Source organism: Ipomoea nil, unplaced genomic scaffold (assembly GCF_001879475.1).
Source record: "Ipomoea nil cultivar Tokyo-kokei standard unplaced genomic scaffold, Asagao_1.1 scaffold2926, whole genome shotgun sequence".
Lineage (NCBI taxonomy): Eukaryota > Viridiplantae > Streptophyta > Magnoliopsida > Solanales > Convolvulaceae > Ipomoea > Ipomoea nil.
The window spans coordinates 1129494-1148891 of record NW_017619354.1 but is presented as its reverse complement, the minus strand read 5'-3'; the positions used below and the strand labels follow the sequence as shown (position 1 = coordinate 1148891).

At 33.9% G+C, this 19398-nt stretch overlaps 1 protein-coding gene across 1 annotated transcript; it reads right to left on the bottom strand.

The window, feature by feature from the left end:
• Positions 1 to 9504: 9504 nt before the first annotated feature.
• Positions 9505 to 19398, bottom strand: LOC109162147 (presequence protease 1, chloroplastic/mitochondrial-like). The gene is made up of 19 exons (XM_019310860.1): positions 19038 to 19398; positions 18767 to 18950; positions 18453 to 18627; positions 18181 to 18313; positions 17990 to 18060; positions 17558 to 17641; positions 15606 to 15696; positions 14441 to 14961; positions 14173 to 14337; positions 13848 to 14066; positions 13559 to 13686; positions 12962 to 13151; positions 12376 to 12459; positions 12194 to 12291; positions 11477 to 11741; positions 11223 to 11385; positions 10969 to 11149; positions 10364 to 10435; positions 9505 to 10100 (listed from the first exon to the last, which is right to left on the bottom strand). Exons 1-19 carry the CDS (start codon positions 19267 to 19269, stop codon positions 9959 to 9961), a joined length of 3198 nt encoding a protein of 1065 aa, XP_019166405.1. The 5' UTR covers positions 19270 to 19398; the 3' UTR covers positions 9505 to 9958.

The following is a 19398-nucleotide window of genomic DNA, read 5'->3' as shown; positions in this document are numbered from 1 at the left end:
TTAAGAAATGTGATAAATGGTTTTGTACTATTTGGGGTATGGAGGTAGAATTGGAAGTAGTGTGTGTGTGTGTTTTTTTTTTAAACAATTGGAAGTAGTGTGTTGTTTGCTTCTTCTGTAACACAATTAGAATCAATTCTTTTTCATTCTTTTTTTTTTTTAATCAGGTATCTCGATTTTATCGAACTATATCATAAGTATTAGACTCTCTATGAACTTGTCCTTAGATTTATGAAGAGGTAAATCGAGACAATCTAGAATTGAGATTCAACAATTTATCTAGCTTTGAGACTTAACACCAAACTGTACACTTCCCCACACAAAGAATTCATCCCAAACTCAAACTTCAATTGTTCATGACAGAGATTGAACTCCAATCTACCGTTAAATGTTCATGAAAATCTTAAGTGAGACTTCTCAATTAGAATCATCAACTTCTACCTTTACAAGATTTTTTCCCTTTATATAAACATACATTGAAGATGAACACTAAGGAGGAGTTTGGTTGAATGTAGTTGTAATTCTTTTCCTACTTTATTCCACTGCAAGATAAATTACAGTGTTCGGTTGGGAATTGCAATTCCCTCCTTTTGTTGAATCATGAATTGCAATTCAATGCTTTTGGGAAAGGAAAATGTGGATAAAATGACAAAAATACCCTTGATGATCGTTATTCTTCTTATTACACAAAGGACATTTTAGTCTGGATATCACTTTTTTTTTTTCCTTCTCATTCTCAATAATTTTATTCCTCATACCAAACAATTATGTAATTTGAATTCTTACATTATTCCTACCTTATTCTTTTCCCACCGAATTGCAATTCTTTTCCTTCCTAATTCCTTCTTCCCACCCAAACACCCCGTAATAGGAACATATTCTCCTTTTTTTTTTTTTTTTTTTTTTTTTTAAGGATAAATTTAATTTAAGAAAAATCATAACCGAACCTCTTATCTTACCATTTCTCTTAATGTTACATTTAAGCCAAAAGTTTAATAATCTTAAATCTTGATTTCTTTCTTTATTATGAAATATTGGCCTAGCTAGTTGAAATGAATATAACATCATTATCAATAAACTTTTACAACACTTTTAAATAAACGAAAATTAAATACATCTTACATTTTTTTTTTTTAAAACTAAACTACCTCAAAGTATATTGTTCTCAATAGACATCAACTCATTTAAAAAAAAAAATCTTAAATTTTGTCAACTTGACAAAATTCTTATTACCGGTACGATGTCTCTTTTAATAGAAAAACTTTAATAAATGAGTTAGTTTCAAATTGTTTGGTTGATTTGAAAATTGATTTTGCATTGAAGAGGAGTAAAGGCAAGGGTAGGGTCCCTTAGACTTTTGTGATCGAGTTGATGAATGGTGTTTATTATAAACTTGAAGAAGAATTGCAGGATCGGACAAAGAATGATTACAAATTAAAGATCATAGTTGAATTCATGCATGTATGTATAGCTTGGGTGGTCCTAACTCCTGAGCTTATAACTTCGATCACTCTTTTTCCAAAAAAAAAAAAAAAAAAAAAAAAAAAAAAAAAACTTCGATCACTCTCATGCACACATATATATATAGTCATATAGAAGCTATGGTAGCTCTGATCTGTGCACATAATAATAAGTACTCTATAAAATGGGTAATAAATTAAAATCAGACTACCAAATCTCTGTCAGGTGGGGTTAGGCATTAGGCTGTAGGGGTCGATGGCATGGATTTCAAATGCATACAAATCAATGCATGGAATTAAAGAAAAACAAAAACAATTTTCTCAGAGAAGACAAATGAGAAAGAAGCGTGCTAGGACTTTAACACAATGATGCAGTAGGCAGTATTTAAGAGAAAAGATTAATGTTTGAACTTCGACAGTTACAGTATGATGATTATGTTCAAAATAGACAGATACATTATATACGGCAGTGTGATAATTATTTATTTGTAAAAGTTTAATTTATATTTAAGAATGTCTTAATTTCTTAAATTTCTCATTTAAAGCATTCCCATTATTTTTACTCTCCAACAAGTACACCTTAAAGAGAAAGGTTATCATTGCCAACACAAAAGCTAGCTTCATTAAAACATATGCAAATATTTGAATCTTGCAAATGATTGGTTCTCTATTAAATTATTACAAATTAAAGTATGATTTATTCTTTGTGTTTCAGTAGGTTGAGAAAGTATATGAACAGATACTACAATGTAATAGAGCCAGTAACATTCAAAAAAAAAAAGTATGTCAAAATTATTGTATTTTATGTTTCATATTTTATCTCTCAACCATCACCACAATTTAATTTTAATTAAATTTTTAATGCATTTATTTACATTTTTTAAATATAATATTTTCATATAATTTTAAAAATCTAAACTTTGAAATCTTTTTGGTGTCATACTAAAAATAATAATTCCCGACGTGTTTTGTATTTTTTTTTAAAGTAAATTTAGATGTATAACTATATCTTCTTCTTCTTTTTTTTTTTTGTTTTTTTTTTTTGTTTGTTTGTTTGAACAACAGGTATATATAGAATACCATTTAACTTTTTCTAATTTGTGTCGTCATGTTGAATTTAAATCAATTGACTCATAAAACAATACATAATAACCCAACAAAGTATCTTAAGTGATAAATGAGCTCTCTTTGTATGGTAAAATTTTGGGATAACCCGAGTTTGATTTCCACAAGTTTGATGATTTTCTTTGGGTCAACTCCTGTGCCTTTCGGAGCGAACGGGATGGACTTGGTCCGTTAAACGGATAGAGAAATTAAATGAAGGAAGATGAATAATAGTAATTATAAATGGGAAGAATAATGGTATACATACAATTTTTATTTCTAGATTTTGAATTTAATTACTAGTTACAAAATTTAATTAATTAAGTAGACAAAAATAATAAATAGAACTTATAGTTTTGGAGTATTAACATTATTGTTTTTTTTTCTTTATACGACTTTAATGTACGTGGGGGACAGTTTGTATATTTTTTTTCTCAGTTAAATATTTAAGAAAAAAAAGTGAAAATGACCTGAGTGAGGGAATAAGAAGTGGAATGCTTTAAAGGAGAGATTTGAAGGAATAAGAAGGGCAGTGCAATACTTCTATTAAGTTTTGATGTTTCCATCTAGCCATGAGTAGAAAGAACCACCATGGTAACAGTTAAAAGGATAAAAAGTGGCTATGTAAAGAATTCAAGGACAAAAAAAAAATCATTTTTCCAAATTTTATGAAAACTTAAGTCATCTTCAGGCATGTGAAACACATTAATAGAAGCTAGTTACAAAATTTTTTTATAACCTTATTTATTACTCTGGTTTTTAAGAGAATATAAGGGATGTCGGGATGTGATGATGGATATATATAATAAAATTTTTATATTTTGTTAGGATATACTATTCTTGACTAAGTTACTGTAGAGTTTACAAATAAATTTTTATCAACTAAAACTCTAAAGTTACTTCCTTTGTGAATTTCTCATAAAAACAACGTGAGAAATTTGATCTTCTTGTATCTCAAAATTTGTGGTTTGATTACCCTATGTTTCTTAGTAATGGAAATTAGAAGTCTTTAAGATAGTGTGTTTCAAACGCCTAAAGGTGGTGATCAAGTGTTCCTTTGTTTGTATTGAGTCTTATGTTCCTTATACGAGATTCGGGTTTCTAACAAGTCATACGATGGTTATTGAAATGCTTTGGAGTTGAAGAACCTTGAAATAAGAGCCTAGGAAGTCAAAAATAATGACACAAAATTGATTTCAATATAAGGAGAATAAGATGTGAATTTCTTACTTTACCCCTCAAATATTAAAGTGTTTTTTTTTTCTACTTCTCCGTCATGTTGAGACGGATCCCTATCGTCAGAGCCAGACCAAACACATCACTTCGCTCATAATTGAGGGGTTAAAAATTGATACGATCATAATTGAGGGACTGAGTTGTCTCTACGGGTATCTCAAGGACCAAGGATGCCCTTTTTCCATATACATATGCACTCTTATAAAAATCACCCCCATAAAGAAAACTAGGAACCGATAAGAGAAAAATGGATCTGAAGCCATTAAAGGGGAAAAAATGCGATGATATTTTTATAAATAACTCAAACTCTAAAGTGAAATTATATATCAACATTATAAAGTGCAACTAAACAAAGCAACATAATGTATATGTTAAAAAATATTGGGACATTTTTGTAAATAACTCAAACTTTAAAGTACAACTTTCAACATTATAGTGTGCAATTAAGTTATAGAGTGCACTTGTTCATTGTACTTATACATATGTGGGTCGTACTTTATAGTATTGCTAGTTACACTATATATGGTGTGGTTAATTGCACTTTAAAATTTAAATTATTTACTAAAATGTCACTACATTTTCCCCCTCTCATAACTTTAAAGTCGTTATAGCTTCCAAAATCTATATATGGCTCTAACTCCTCTAAGTTATTCTTAGCTGCCAAGTACCTAGTGGTCTGATGGCATCACTATTGGCATAATCATGAGTAGATATTATGGATGAGTTAGATTGTAGTCACCATTTTTTTAAAGGTAATTCTTAGTTCTCTCTTGCAACTATTTTTTTTTTATTTAATCCAAATTCTATATATGTGTAGGATCGCGTTCAAATGAGAACGGTATGCCCAGGAGAGAACTCAGAACACATGACATCCGTCCACGTGTCTAGATCTAACGGATGAGAAACACTGATTTTTTTTTTAAAAAAAAAAATACAGTGGCATTTTCATAAATAATTGAACATCAAAGTGCAAGTAAATGTATTACAAGAGCAAGTAGCACTTTCATATAGTGCACCAAAGTGCATGTAAAACGTATTACAGGTGCAAGTAAAATTTACACTGAGTATCAATACTAAGTGTGTGCATCTAACGTTATAATTAGTTGCACCTAGGTGCATGAATGTTAATAAGGTAAATTACTTGCATTTGTAAGTGAAAATATGTGCACTTGTATTGTAAGTGATTTTACTTACACTTTTTACTTGCAATGGTGCACCAGCTACTTGCACTTATAATACATTTACTTGCACAAAAATTTGAGTCATTTACGAAAAGGCCACCGCGTTGTTTTTTTTTTAAATTATATCTGATTTGTTGATCTGAACACGTGGATAACTGTAAATGGTTCTTATTTCTCTTCTGGACACTTGTTCTCATTAGAGCATGTCCCTGTATACATACACCCACAAAAGACAACATTAGGGTTTACCTAAGTGGTGCTTATTTTGTGTTAAAATTTCCATTTTTGTTTAGGTAATTATTAATTAATTTCCTTTGTATTTATTATTTTCTATTTATATCAGATTTTCTCGTTAAATTGGAATTTCTTTCCTTTTTTATTTTTATTTTTCTAGATTTCCATTATATTTTTCTAGATTTCCATTAGGTTAGAAAGCTAGGGTTTAGGGCATCAACAAATTCTTCTTTAAATTGACTTTACACCCCAATGTTTTTGAAGAATATTTATTATTTACTAGTTGTACTTGTTATTCTTTTATATAGGTATTAACATGGTAACCCAAGACACTCAATATATATAGGTCACAACACAAGGTTCATAATTTTTTGGACACGGATCATGTGAGAACAACATGCTTAGGAGAGTAATGAGAATCTATCGCATTCGTCCATCTATCTTGATTTAACGGATCACAAATACTTAAACAAAACGTTGTGACATTTTTGTAATTAATTTAAACTTTGAAGTGAAAGTAAATTGTGTTAAAAGTGGGTCAAAGTACCTATGAGGCCCCTGTACTATAATATTTTGCTCAATTTAATCCTTCTACCTTAATTTTGTTCAATTTAGTCCCTGTACCACTCTCTTATCTTGTTAAGTTATTGTAAAGAATGATTAAATATCATTATAAAATGAGATTTGTAAAAAATTTTAGTTGTATTAAAAAAAAAAAAATTCATAACATTTAGAACAAATTGATAAGTAAAATTTTTTAAATTTATATTAATAAAAATTAATAATGACACTAGATTTGTAATATTTTAATTTATTATGATTTATAATATTTTAATAATAGACTTTTTTTTATTTTGTATTAAAATGCATATTACTTATTAATTTATCAAAAAATATTGACATTAATAATTTTTTTTTTTTGAAAATAAAGAGCTAGTTCATTAATCATAACTCATAAGTTGAAACAGTTACAATAAAGATTGATAGAATGATAAGACATTCTTTACAGTCAGACATAGAAACAACTTTCCTAGCAATGCTAAAAGAAACTTGAATCGCAAACTGTGTTACAAGATTGAAGCTGAATTCATTGGAAGAACCTGAAGCTTCTTTGATGTTAATGATCTGGCTATCCAATACTGACTCTATTTGAGAAGTCTTGCATACCACCTGAGTAACTATTACAGTTATTCTGTCCATAGACAATATCTTCATTAATCTGAACTGCATTTTGTTGCTCAGGATGAGATAAACATACGCCATGATCAATTAAAACGTTTCACCTTACTGGAAAAAGAACTCGCCAAAGAAAACGAGAGGGAATAACTCGCCAAAGAAGCGAGAGAAAATAACTTGTCAAAATAACTGATGGAAAAGTGAAAAATACAGATCTTTAGATAAAAAACAGAACTCCACGCCTTCTTCTGTCAAGAAAACACCACGCCTTCTTGTCCTTGATCAAAACACAAAACTTATTGTCATTTTTCAGAACTCAAAGCCTTACCTAGATTCAAGAAAAAATCACTGACACAAAGCCATCTTTTTTCTTTTTGTTGAAAAATAAGCGTTGACAATGGTGCGGAGCTTCTTGATTAGATCTGGTGGTGGAAGTTGAGAAACTAAAAAAACAAAATACAAAGGAACTACGAAACCGCCGGCCAAGGACAGAGTTGGCCAGGGGCCGGCGGTCACACTACGAAAAAACAGCGAGGTTTGAGAGGCTAAAGAGGTTTTTTTTTTTTTTTTTTTTTTTTTTGGTGGTTTGCACAATTTTGAAATTATTCGTTTCTATAAAAAATTATTTATGCATTGTTAATTTATTTTATTTGAATAAATTTAGTGACGTGTATATATATATATATATATATATATATATATATATATATATATTTATTTATTTATTATTTATTATTTATTTATTTATTTATTTATTTATTTATTTTGGAGATGTTAATGTAAAATATAAACTTGAAATCCAAAGATATTTAGATTTGTAAAAAATGTGGAGGGAGGGGAGGCAGGCATTGGTGATCCCGAGGGAATCTTAAACATGCAGGTAGGAGGAGGATATTGGATATTGGATAAGCATATTTTATGGAATTATATTTTGTTTGGTAGCACAACAACACATTGGATTCCTGATAGATATATGGAGATTATTCAAAATTACGAATTGCCCACTGATGGAGAAATAAGAGAAATTGTGGACAAATAACCCACTCCCCTAAAAACAGGGGCTCTTGTCTCCTTTCTGTCCTCCCCACCCCCCGCTCTTCTTTCGTCCTATTCTCCACACTATTAATTAAATATATTTACTATCAAAAATATAATGTTTCCAAACATCCAAGCAAAAACAATACTGTATTATTCTCAATCGTCTTTAGTATTTAGGAACTACTCCGTATGTTGGAAGAGATTTAGGTGAATTACGTTTGGAATAGTGAATTACTTTAATAACTCTTTTAAAAATTATTTAAATGAGTTATTGTATTTTTAGAATGGTCAAATGCAGAAATTTCAATCGAGATATGACATTTAGAATGATCCGATACATAAATTTCAGACCTTGCTCTTGTTTTCTCCTATTCTTCACACTAATTATTCACTATCAAAAATGTCTCAAGAGATCTAAGGAGAAATGGGGGTACTCTCAACCACTTACAATAAGGAGTTCAACTCTATAGGTATGTTTGGAATAGCAATTGATGTAGCTAGTGAATTGTTTCAGCTGTTCTTTAAAAGACTATTTAAATGAATTACGACAAATAATACTTTTACAGCACGTTTGGTTTACGGAATAAATTTTGAGGTAATATGAATGTCATTCCATAAGAAATGGAATAGGCAATGAATATAATAGGAATTATATTCTATTGTTTGGTTCGCGGAAGGAATAGACTTTATGAATTATATTAAAGTGTTTGGTTGATTTAAGGAATAGAAATGAAATATGTTTTAAAAGACATAAATAAATACCCTTATAAAAATATGTGATTGTGGCGATGGTGGCGGCGGTGGTGCTGGTGCTGGGGCGGTGGTGGTGGTGGCGGTGGCGGTGGTTGGGTGGTGGTGGCGGCGGCGGTGTTTGTGGCGATGGTAGTGACGGCAGTGGTGATTGCAGCGGCGATGCTAGGGTGGTGTCGGCGATGGTGGTGGCGATAGCGGCGACAACGGTGGCGATAGTGGTGGTAGTGGCAGTGGTGAAATAGGAAATAAATTTAATTGGAAGGTAAAATAGGAAATAGAAACTTTAGGCTATTCCTGAGAAATCAGGAATAGCCTAATACCAGGGGGCCCCAGGAATCTCTATTCCCTTTGCAAGGGGAATAGGTCATTCCCTGGAACAATGTTCCTGGGAATACAAGTGGTTACCAAACAGAGTAATAGGCCTATTACTGTGAATGTTATGCCATTCCAGGCCTATTCCGTGAACCAAACAGCCCATTAGTCTCTCAGTTATGATCAAAGTATAGATGTAATCATTTAATTAGTTGAAATATAGATTTAGTCCTTCAATTATTGTCAAAGTGGCGGAATTTAGTCTCTCAGTAATTATTTTTGTCAAGTTTGTCACCAATATGTCACTTAATAAAGTGACTGATTTGGGGATCGTTATGTTGTGCATCCGTATGCACCATGCATGGTGCATCCGGATGCAAAAACGACGTCGTTTTGACGTCTAACTTTAAAAAAAAAAAAATTGCATAACTACACATCCAAAATTTCATCACATTCATAATTTCATAACTATACATCCACAATTACATAACTACAAATCCATAATTTCATAACTATAAATCCAGAATTGCATAACTACACATCCATAACTTCATAACTATACATCCAGAATTGCATAACTACACATTTATAACTTCATAACTATAAATCCAGAATTGCATAACTATACATCCAGAATTGCATAACTAAAAATCCAGAATGAATGAACTAAAAAATGAATAACATAATATTGTTACTGGGAATCGAAACTGATTTTTTTTTTTAAGTAGGACGCGCGTTTTGATGCAAAACGACATCGTTTTTGCATCCGTATGCACCATGCATGGTGCATACTGATGCAGAGCATAATTTGCCCTGATTTGGTCCCTTTGTAACTAAATCCATTACTTTGTCACCAATATATCATTTAATAAAGCACTAAATCTGCATTGTAAATAATTGAGATATTAAATTTATACTTTGCTCATAAGCTAGAGACTAATTTCAAGTAATAGTGCTATTAGAACATTGGAGTATTATTAAACTTTGACAGCGATGTTTCAATGACGAGATAGGCCACAATTATTTCCATAGGATTCCTTCAATGTTTCATTGTCAAATTGTAAGGTGGGAGTAAAAATCAACTATACTTTGGGGTATAAGATTTGATCTGCTCCTCCTGTTCACGACACTAGCATATGAGTTCATTATTACATACACGTAGTAATGTTGTATAAAGTGGCACTGTTTCACTCGTTTTCACAGAAACAGAAACCCTCCAGCCTCGTTTGTTTTCAGAACCTTGTATCTGTAAACAAAACATGGATTCAAACACTGTCTTCTTAAATGGAAAATTGTTTCAGGGGGCTTTCATCCTTCCTGTCCACCCTTCAAATAAAGGGCTAATACTGAACTCACAAAATGACTGTTTCTGTACATTATGTATTGTCTTCTGCAACTTTAAGAATCTAGTGTGATCATGAATGAAGAAGATGAGAGGGGCGTCGTCCTTGATCGAACAGTTCATCATAACGCTTTCTTGACTTCAAAGAAGTTGAAGTGCTCCTTGTTGGCGGCTTCAACGTCATCTGGTGATGCCACAGCTACCACCACCCCTTTATCTCTTACACCATCAAGTGCATCAGCAAATTCTTTAAAATCAGCCAGCCTGAGTTACATCACAAAACAAAATGCACTTCATCATTCATTTGGAACAACACAATATATCACATTCAGAGAACCAGCCTGTAAAATTACAACTACAGAAAGAGATGGATAATAGTCTCTAAACGCACCCAAAATACTTTCAAAAAAGAAGGAAGATGAAGAAGAAGATACTGCTAGAGTTCACTTTTTAAGCATCTGTTTGTGTTTTTTCTTTTCCCTGCTTGATGAGCTATTTATACGCTCAATAACTAACAACACTATTACCTGGTTGATAAGATTTCTTCACGCCTCCTTTGCCTTTCTTCTTCAGTAACTCCCAATAAATACCGTAATAAGCTGAAAGCAGTGAAATTAGTAACAAGGTGATTATTTTCAAGGGAAGAAGGAAGATATAAATCTACATAGAAGTTGAACCTTGTTGCCCACTTCCTAAAAATGGGATCTTTCCATAACCACAATAACTTCATCAGTAATACGGAGTAATGTATATTTTAAAGGTTAATGCAACTCCCAGCTTGATAACCATCAAGGTTTAGATATATCAAAAAGTTAAGTTTTCATAGCAAATAGAGAAACAAGATTGATTTCCGTATAAGGCTTGAACCAGAAATCTCGGAGGACCACATAATTTTCAACTCTAAACATAAATACCATTTCCAGTTAAAGCCTAAACAGTATCAACAGAATTGGGATTTAGATCATACAAAGGTAACATTAACAATATAACAATGAGTCAATGCACTCAATTGAGAAAAACATAAAAGTTGACAAGTATAAATTGGGGGGAAAAAACGATTTAGCAAAATTTGTTGTTGCTTACAGGGTATGGGATGACTCTTTACAGAGATTGAGCATACAGAAACCCTTACCTACTATATCCTTTTGCATCTGGTAGCTGGTATGCATCAACTTTTCCAATGGTCCCGATAATTGCCTTCGTGAGAGCATCATTGTCTATCTCAAGGTTTCTCAGGAAATCACTTGTTCCATCATACACATCAAGTGTCTTCTTTAGGTTTGGGTCCCGATAAGACAAAAACGAGAATACACCTGAAGAACCAAAGTACATTCAGTACTTGGGGAATCAAGAATGGATGTCACACTTCACATGAAACAACTATACCAGAGTGGGTGTCAAAATCACAAAATCCTCCATAAGCTCCACCACTAACTCGTACACGATCCCACAACCAAGTGGTTCCAATGTACTTGGAAATAACATACGCACTTCCATTGAGCTCATAACCAGCCGCATAGATGTTAGCTGCTTTTCCAACATAGTTTACCTTCATAAAGAATGAAATAGGCTTATTAGCTGAATTTACTATCTAACAAAGTATCAGAAAACTAAAAAGCAATTGATAGTAGACAACTTACCTGAGTAGGAATAACAATAGCTTCATTTGTAGGTGAAAGTCGACCTTCCCAAGCAGTTGATTTTGTTAAGGAATTACTAGGAAGCAAATCAAGGAATTTGCTAACATGCTTTTCAGCAAACATTAGAGTTTTCTCGTCAGCTGTTAGATTAACTAGGCAGCTGTCTTTTGAGAATATAGATCTGCGGATCTCCTCGAGAGATGAACAAATTTCTGGCCAGTCCTTATCAACTTTCTCTTCAAGGCTTCTCAGATAATCCAAGTAGCTTCAAGCACATGAATGAAAGATTTTTACTTCTTGTGAGTTGTGATCCAACAAGTAAATACAGAACAGAATAAAGAGAGCTACTGAGTTTCACATCTCAACAAAGGAAACTCAAACTTAAAAGTGTAAAAATGATATTAATGTGACAACAAGATAAATAAAAAAGATAATGATTTTTAATTTAAACACTCTTGGAGAAGTCAAGTATCGCACATGCCTTATGCCAAGTAAACAAGTTATGTAAGAGCCTTTTCATCTTTTAGTTGAATCCTGTGAATTCTATGCTCATATTATCAATGTATAGTTATTATACTATAAGATATCTTGTTCAACAACTGGGTACCATAGGGAAACATTAAAATACTATCATGTAAGCTGTGCAGCAAATCTTATTCAGTACATTGTAGGATAGTACACAGAGTTACAGGTAAATCAGTATATATCATGTGTAACCTGATACCACCCATTTGTTCAGAGATCCACCCTGAAATGTTAAGTTTTGCATCCATCCTAGAAGCTGCAATCCTATGACCACTGCCTCTTAGTTGGTTCTGGAAAAAAAAATCCTTTTGGGATTAGAGAATAGAGAAAAATTTCAGATTGAAGCAATTCCTGTTCGAAGGCGTGTCAGATACCTCCATTCTAGCTTTGCTTTGAGAAACAAACTGCTTGAAACGTTTTTGGTCTGTAAGTTGGACATCTTGGAGGATACAGTTGACCTACAAAAGCCAATTTGAATAATCTCATCAATCAGTTATTTTACCTAGTCTGATAGATAAATAATAAATTAAAATGTTGATCAATCACAAAAAAATCATAGTATGTTCAGTTCCACACAACAAAACCTTAATGCCAATCACATGCTAATTTTCCAAATTAGGGGGAACAAGGAGAAGAAACCTGAACCAGTTTAGGACAGGAGAACTGACAAGTTTCAACAAAGATTGCTAAGATAATAATACCCCATGGATACATATCAATAACATCTAGGATTCAGCATTTAAAAGCTAACAGCATGAAAGGTTCTTGCCAATGCTAAACAACCATTTAGGAGCCACAACCATTCCTTACAAGGTTAGAAGAAAGAAAAATATAGCGATAAAGAGATGAAGGGATATATGTACATTTGTTCATCAAATGCCTTGAGCCCTTAAGATCCGTGTGAATTGAATATTGTCATTACTCATTAGTCACTAGCAGTCATGGGAGAACTAAACTTACCAATTCAAATAGATCTCCAGTTTGTCCAAACATAGCTTTGCCTCTGACAATCATATGACTACATGGCTCCACCTTGCCGCGCACTGATGAGGTGAAAGGATACACTGAAACGCCTCCAGTTTTTCTTCCAATCAACTGGTTGAGTTGAACAAAGTTCAAGTCCTTCGTGCCCATCTCCAACAATGATTGACTATTAAGCATTTAAGCAATTGCAAATTAACACCAGTTAACATCACTACTGTTAGGTTACAGAATAAAAATAGATTTAAACATAGTTTCAGAAAACGATAAGCTCAGATATCTTCCAAACCATATATTAAATATTTTTCGGCCTTCACAAAATTCCCAGCATAATGTTTTATGAAAAATTATATCCTGATCCCACAAGACTCCCAGGCTCCCAGCTGCCAACTATAAAAGACAGCTCCTGTAAAGCCAGGATGATTTTATGGCGTTCAATAACATTCCACAAAATACGAGTATAGCAGAACCAATTTCATGTCTACAGATAATGATACCCATTAAATTTGCTAACTTTTAATGTTGATGCCTAATAGGGGTGCAGGATGGAAATGCTCTATTAAGTTGGCAACTTACCAGAAAAGTGGCACCAAAGGAAGAAGCTCTGGCTTTAATAAGTTCAAATTGAAGACAACTTCTGCGTAGAGAACATCATTTGTAAAGAGGTCATGTCGCAAAACCTTTGTCCCATTAATCTCCCCAACCTACAATCCATTAAGTTAAACATGGAAATGAATCAGGTAAAATCAATGAACTTAACTCAGGAGCTCACTACCAACCTTACAATCACAAGTTCAATAAGTTTAACTTGGAAGGAATCAGGTAACATGATGAACTAAAGTGTTAAACTAAGGAGCTCAATTACCTCAATAGGAACATGTGTTGGTGTGCGGGGAATATCCTGTAGAGAGAGACTTGGTATACTTTTCAGGGCTTCTGGCGGGTCAGGAGTTTCTTGTTTCAGCCGTAGCTCAAGTGTAGCACGTGCCAACTCAGCAAGATCCTCCTCAGTCATGCCTGCTTTCACTTTATTTAGAATTTCTTTCTCAGTCGCTTCGTCCAGGGAAGCCTTCTCAGGATCAGGCTGTGACAAAATAGAATCCATGCACAATCAGAATCATTTAATCCCATGTGCACATGTATATTTATCTTCATAACATATAGCAACACAAAGCCAATACAATGATTACCTGCATCTCTACAGTCACACGATGTGGGTTATTCAAGATGAATTCTTCTATTAATGGAGCAAAAACAGCTTTCGAGCCTTCCTCAGCTATTCTTGTTTTCAGGGTCTCAAGAGGTTTTTGATATTTTAGTGGTTCAAATGGATCCATTTCATATATCCATTTTCCCTAGAAGGAACATCACAAGATAAGAGCATATATTGCATTCAGGAAGAGAAGGAAAACAAATGAAGAAAATAAAGATATTGACAGAAGCACAAGCATTACTTACAACAGAACGGAGCATCAAGACTAACCCACGAGGATATCTGCCAGTGTTGTTCTCTCTAAGAGAGAACTCAATCGTGTTCATTGATGCCTCCACAGCATCTAAGTTGAAACCTTCCTCTGCTAAACTCTTTAGGGTGCTTATGATCAATTCTTCTACTTGTAGAATCTTGTTCTCTGAAACACCCTTCATTCCGATGCTAAATTGAGGCTGAAGGAATGCATCTTCAACCCCACCCCCAACAATAGCATCACCTAAACCACTTTCAAGCAATATTTTCCTTAAAGGAGAAGCAGGAGTTCCTAAAAGCAAATGATTCAGAAATCCAAGAGCGAGCTCGGTTTCCAAATCTAGTGGCTTATCAGATAACAGCCAATTAAGGCACACCATGTGCTTCTTCTTTAGGTCACCGCCCTCCCCAGCAGGATACTTTTCAACAATTTTGATTGGCTCAGTAAATAATTTTTGAGGTTCAACTCTAGACTCTTGAGGTGCTGAACTTGCATCAAACATATCCAAATATTCTGCATGAAATAATTGGGAAAAAAAAGGGTAAATTATTAAATCAAGTTACAAAGTTTCGGTAGTAGGCTAGTAGCTAATTTATGGGACAAAGATGTCAGTTTGAAAGCACACAGATGTCGAAAGACAATAGAGGACATTCATCAGATATTTGAAGAATTCAGGTCCATTTGAAACATGATTTCGATCCTTCCTTTTCTTTTCACTGGATACTTGGTTACAGTTGCACTGAAAATGGGTGCAAGGCTTGATGGTAAGAAAATTAAAGTTTAAAAAAGTCCATAAAGGTAAGAAAACAAATATTAAGAGGCTAAGAGCATCACTTAGCTCACATACTGAATATAAAATAGGAGAATGACTGAATTGGTATAGACAGATGAAATAACAAGAAAAGGGAAATGGACCTGTATATTGCATTATTGTATTCACTGCTGAATAACATTATCTATCTCCAACTTTTGCACTACCATTGATTAGAAGGTTAGATGTTTATCCTCTCCTTTTGATAATTTTTTAGTTTTTTCTTATGAAAATACCACTTTGAAACAAATTAATGGTCAGAAGCCCTCTTTGAGTGAGTCTGATGCTCCTAAATGCATAAAGGATATGGTCCTACATTGAAAACGAATGAGGAAATAAAACCTACCACTTAAGATGTGTAACCGTTCAGTTGAATCATCATCACCATAAAACCATATTCTGGCATTGCTGGGGTGGTAATATTTGCGGTGGAAGTCCTACCGAGTTTATCAGAGCGTAAAAAGTTAGATTAATATTTAGCATTCATCACAATTAGTGTAGGGCATACCAAAAACCTCATAATTAGCATAGGCTAGTAATTCAACAAAATATGAAAAGCATGTGATACAATAAAGAATAGTTATGAACCTTAGATGAAAGAATAACTAGTGCACATAAGTGAAGCATGCTGAAATCCTGGCATAGCTTAATACATTGGAGGCAGGATGAAGTTAATAGACAATAAACTTTTTACTACTAATATCGCCTTAATACAAAACATACCGTTTCAGTTTAAAAGCATGGTGTGAGAAGTATCTCTGATGATTAAACACCAATTTTACAGAAATGTGGATAAAAATTCAAAAACAGACAATAATTGCTTCTAAATGCTTTGTGCACTTAGGGTGTGTTTGGAAACCCGGAAAATGATTTCTGGAAAACATTTTTTGGATTTTCAATGTTTGGTAAAGAGTGGAAAATGTGAGTCAAAGGAAATTACCATCATTTTTCTTGAAAAAATGATTTCCCCTCTTTTTTTGAGGAAGTCATTTTCTAATTTCCACACCACCACCACCACCCCACCCCACCACTACCGTCGTCGTCACCGCCACCACACTACCACCACCACCACCATCACCATCACCATCACCCCACACCACCACCACCACCACCACCACTTATTATTATTATTATTATTATTATTATTATTATTATTATTATTATTATTATATATAACAAATAACACCACTACCACCACTATTCCACTACCACTACCACTACCACCACCACCACCCCTACCCCTACCACTACCTCTACTTACGACCACTTATTATTATTATTATTATTATATAACAAATAACACCACCACCACTAGTCCACTACCACCACCACCACCACTACCACTACCACTACTGCCAATCCGCCACCACCACCACTAGTCCACTACCACTACCACCACTACCACTACCACTACTGCCAGTCCGCCACCACCACCATCACACCACACCACACCACCACCACCACCACCACCACCACCACCACTACCACCACACGACCACTTATTATTATTATTATTATATAACAAATAACACCACCACCACTAGTCCACTACCACTACTACCACCACGACCACCACCAACACTACCACTACCATCACCAACACTACCACCACCACCACTACCACTACCACTACCACTACCACCATTTATATTATTATTATTATTATTATTATTATTATTATTATTATTATTATTATTATTATTATTATTATTATTATTGTTGTTGTTGTTGTTGTTATATTCTAAACAAAACAATTAAAATGTTTAATTATACAATTATGCTCATTTTCCAGAAAATGAACCAAACACACCAAGACAATTTTCTGGAATGCAACCAAACACTGGAAATGAAAATTTTTTCTGGAAAATGAGACATTTTCCAAAAGTCATTTTCCTAGTTTTCAAACACGCCCTTAATACACATAGCAATATGGCATTTATACACATAAGTGGAAAACTTTGAACACAAGACTCGGAATGTTTTTAAGAATACAGAAGAAGCAACTAGTTCATATACTCCATGATGAAACCTGAAGAGCAAAGGCAACAAAAGCATGAGACACTTGTATACATTGCCTGAACACAGAAACAGTACTATGCACAAACATGCAAACATATCCATTAGTTTATTTGTACAAGCGAGTCTAAGACAGCAGCATATTAGTTTGCCTGCCTAACTTTCTAATGGCAAAACATCTCATGATGAGAATCAATGAGCACCAAGAAAAATGAACAATGAGTAAAAATATAATAACATTATGCTTTAAAATAGTAGAGCAATAACATGTATATGCCAAACCTTAAATTCGTCAAAAGTAAGTTTAGGAATGACTTTTGGATCTCCACCACTATCAACACCATATGTATTGTCTGGAAAAAGAGCCTGCAAATAGAATAGAGTAAAACTTATGGTGTAACACATGGCCTAGGTTCAGATGTCCAACACAGAATTCTTCAGCCAGCAACTACTAGATTACTAGATATATGCTATGACATTATTCTAGTCACAATTAGTCCCAGTATATGTCCAATAGTACTGAAGCAATTATTTACAGGCTCTTTTGCCTTTATTTGGCTCTTCAGGTAGCAATTACTACATTACTAGATGTATGCAATGTATTATAGTAAATCACAGTCAGTTCTAGTATATGCTGAATGCTGAATAGCACCAAGGCATTTAGTTGGCTCAAATAGTAAGTGGTCGTCAATGCAGAAAGTGTGAAACCCTTACTTGTCGGGACTTCCTGCCCAATATGTTATCAGGTTGTGAATAAACCCCTTTCATCTCATTGAAAACAACTCCTGAATTGTAATAGGTATGAATTATCATAATTATGAAGATGATTTAAATGCCAAGTAAATAAATAAATAAATGAATAATAAAAACAAAAGAAAAAGGAAATATTTACTGAAAAGAAAAACCTTTGTAAGTTATGTCTTCTGAAGGGTCATTCAGTTCATAATGCCAGCCCTCTTGTTGAAAAGTTTGAAAGTCCTCAATACATTTTGGGAAAAAGACAGCATCTAAATACACATCAACCAAGTTATAGAAATCCTGGAAACAAAACAAAATACTAATGATAATAAATAAATAAAGGAGAGATTAGGGATTTAAAAGGAACAAATTAAAACTTGAGAGAAAGCTGCACTTGTATATATCAACTCCTTATTGAGAAAAGGTTCTGCACTTCTACCTTTGTATTTGTGGAAGCAACGGGATAACAAGTCCTGTCCGGATAGGTGAATGCATTCAGAAAAGTGTTCAAGCTCCCCTTCAGTAATTCAACAAATGGCTTTTTTAGGGGATACTTTCTTGAACCGCACAGTACACTATGTTCCAATATGTGAGGAATTCCAGTTGAATTTTTCCTGCATTTGTGTTTTAAAGATAAATGGCGTCAATTTTATAAATAATAGATTACTCCAGTCAGCAATGAGGACTATAACGGTTTAGCATGATAAGTGCATATGTCTACTTCCTAACGATCATCATCTAGGGTTGACTTACGGAGGAGTTCGGAAAACAATCCCAAATACTTTGTTCTCATCATCGTTGGAAACCGACATAATTTCAGCACCAGTCTTCTTGTGTTTATACAGAACAGCTCTCGACTTACACTCATCAACGAACTGCTCCGATACTTTCTCGAACCCAAGCTTCCGAGCAACATCATCTTCAGCTCCAGAGAGTTCTGCAAATTGAACGTCAATGTAAAATTAATCAAATAAGAAATATAAAACACTCCAACCCCAAACGCAAAAGGCCGATTGATGATTACCTGGAGGGAAAGTGTAGACGGCTCGGACGGAGAGAGGAGAAAAGCGTGTTCTCAGGTGGAGAGAAGGTAAAGCGGCGGTGGAAGTGAAGAGGAGGCGGTTGCGGAAGGTGGAGCGGGGATTGCTGAGGTGATTAGCGAAGAAATGAGGGCGTTTAGAAAAGGAAAAAGAAGAGCGTGCGAAGAGTGTGGAGTTCGGTGGTGAGAGGGAGCGTAGCAGAACTCGTCCCTCCATTGATAGTGTTGAGACGGAGATGATGAAGATGTGGCCATGATAGGGGGTTTTGATTCATGGGAGGGAAAAATATCAACGGAGTTTAACGGACAAAGGATACTGCTGCTCCGTGTTCAGAAATGACAAGTT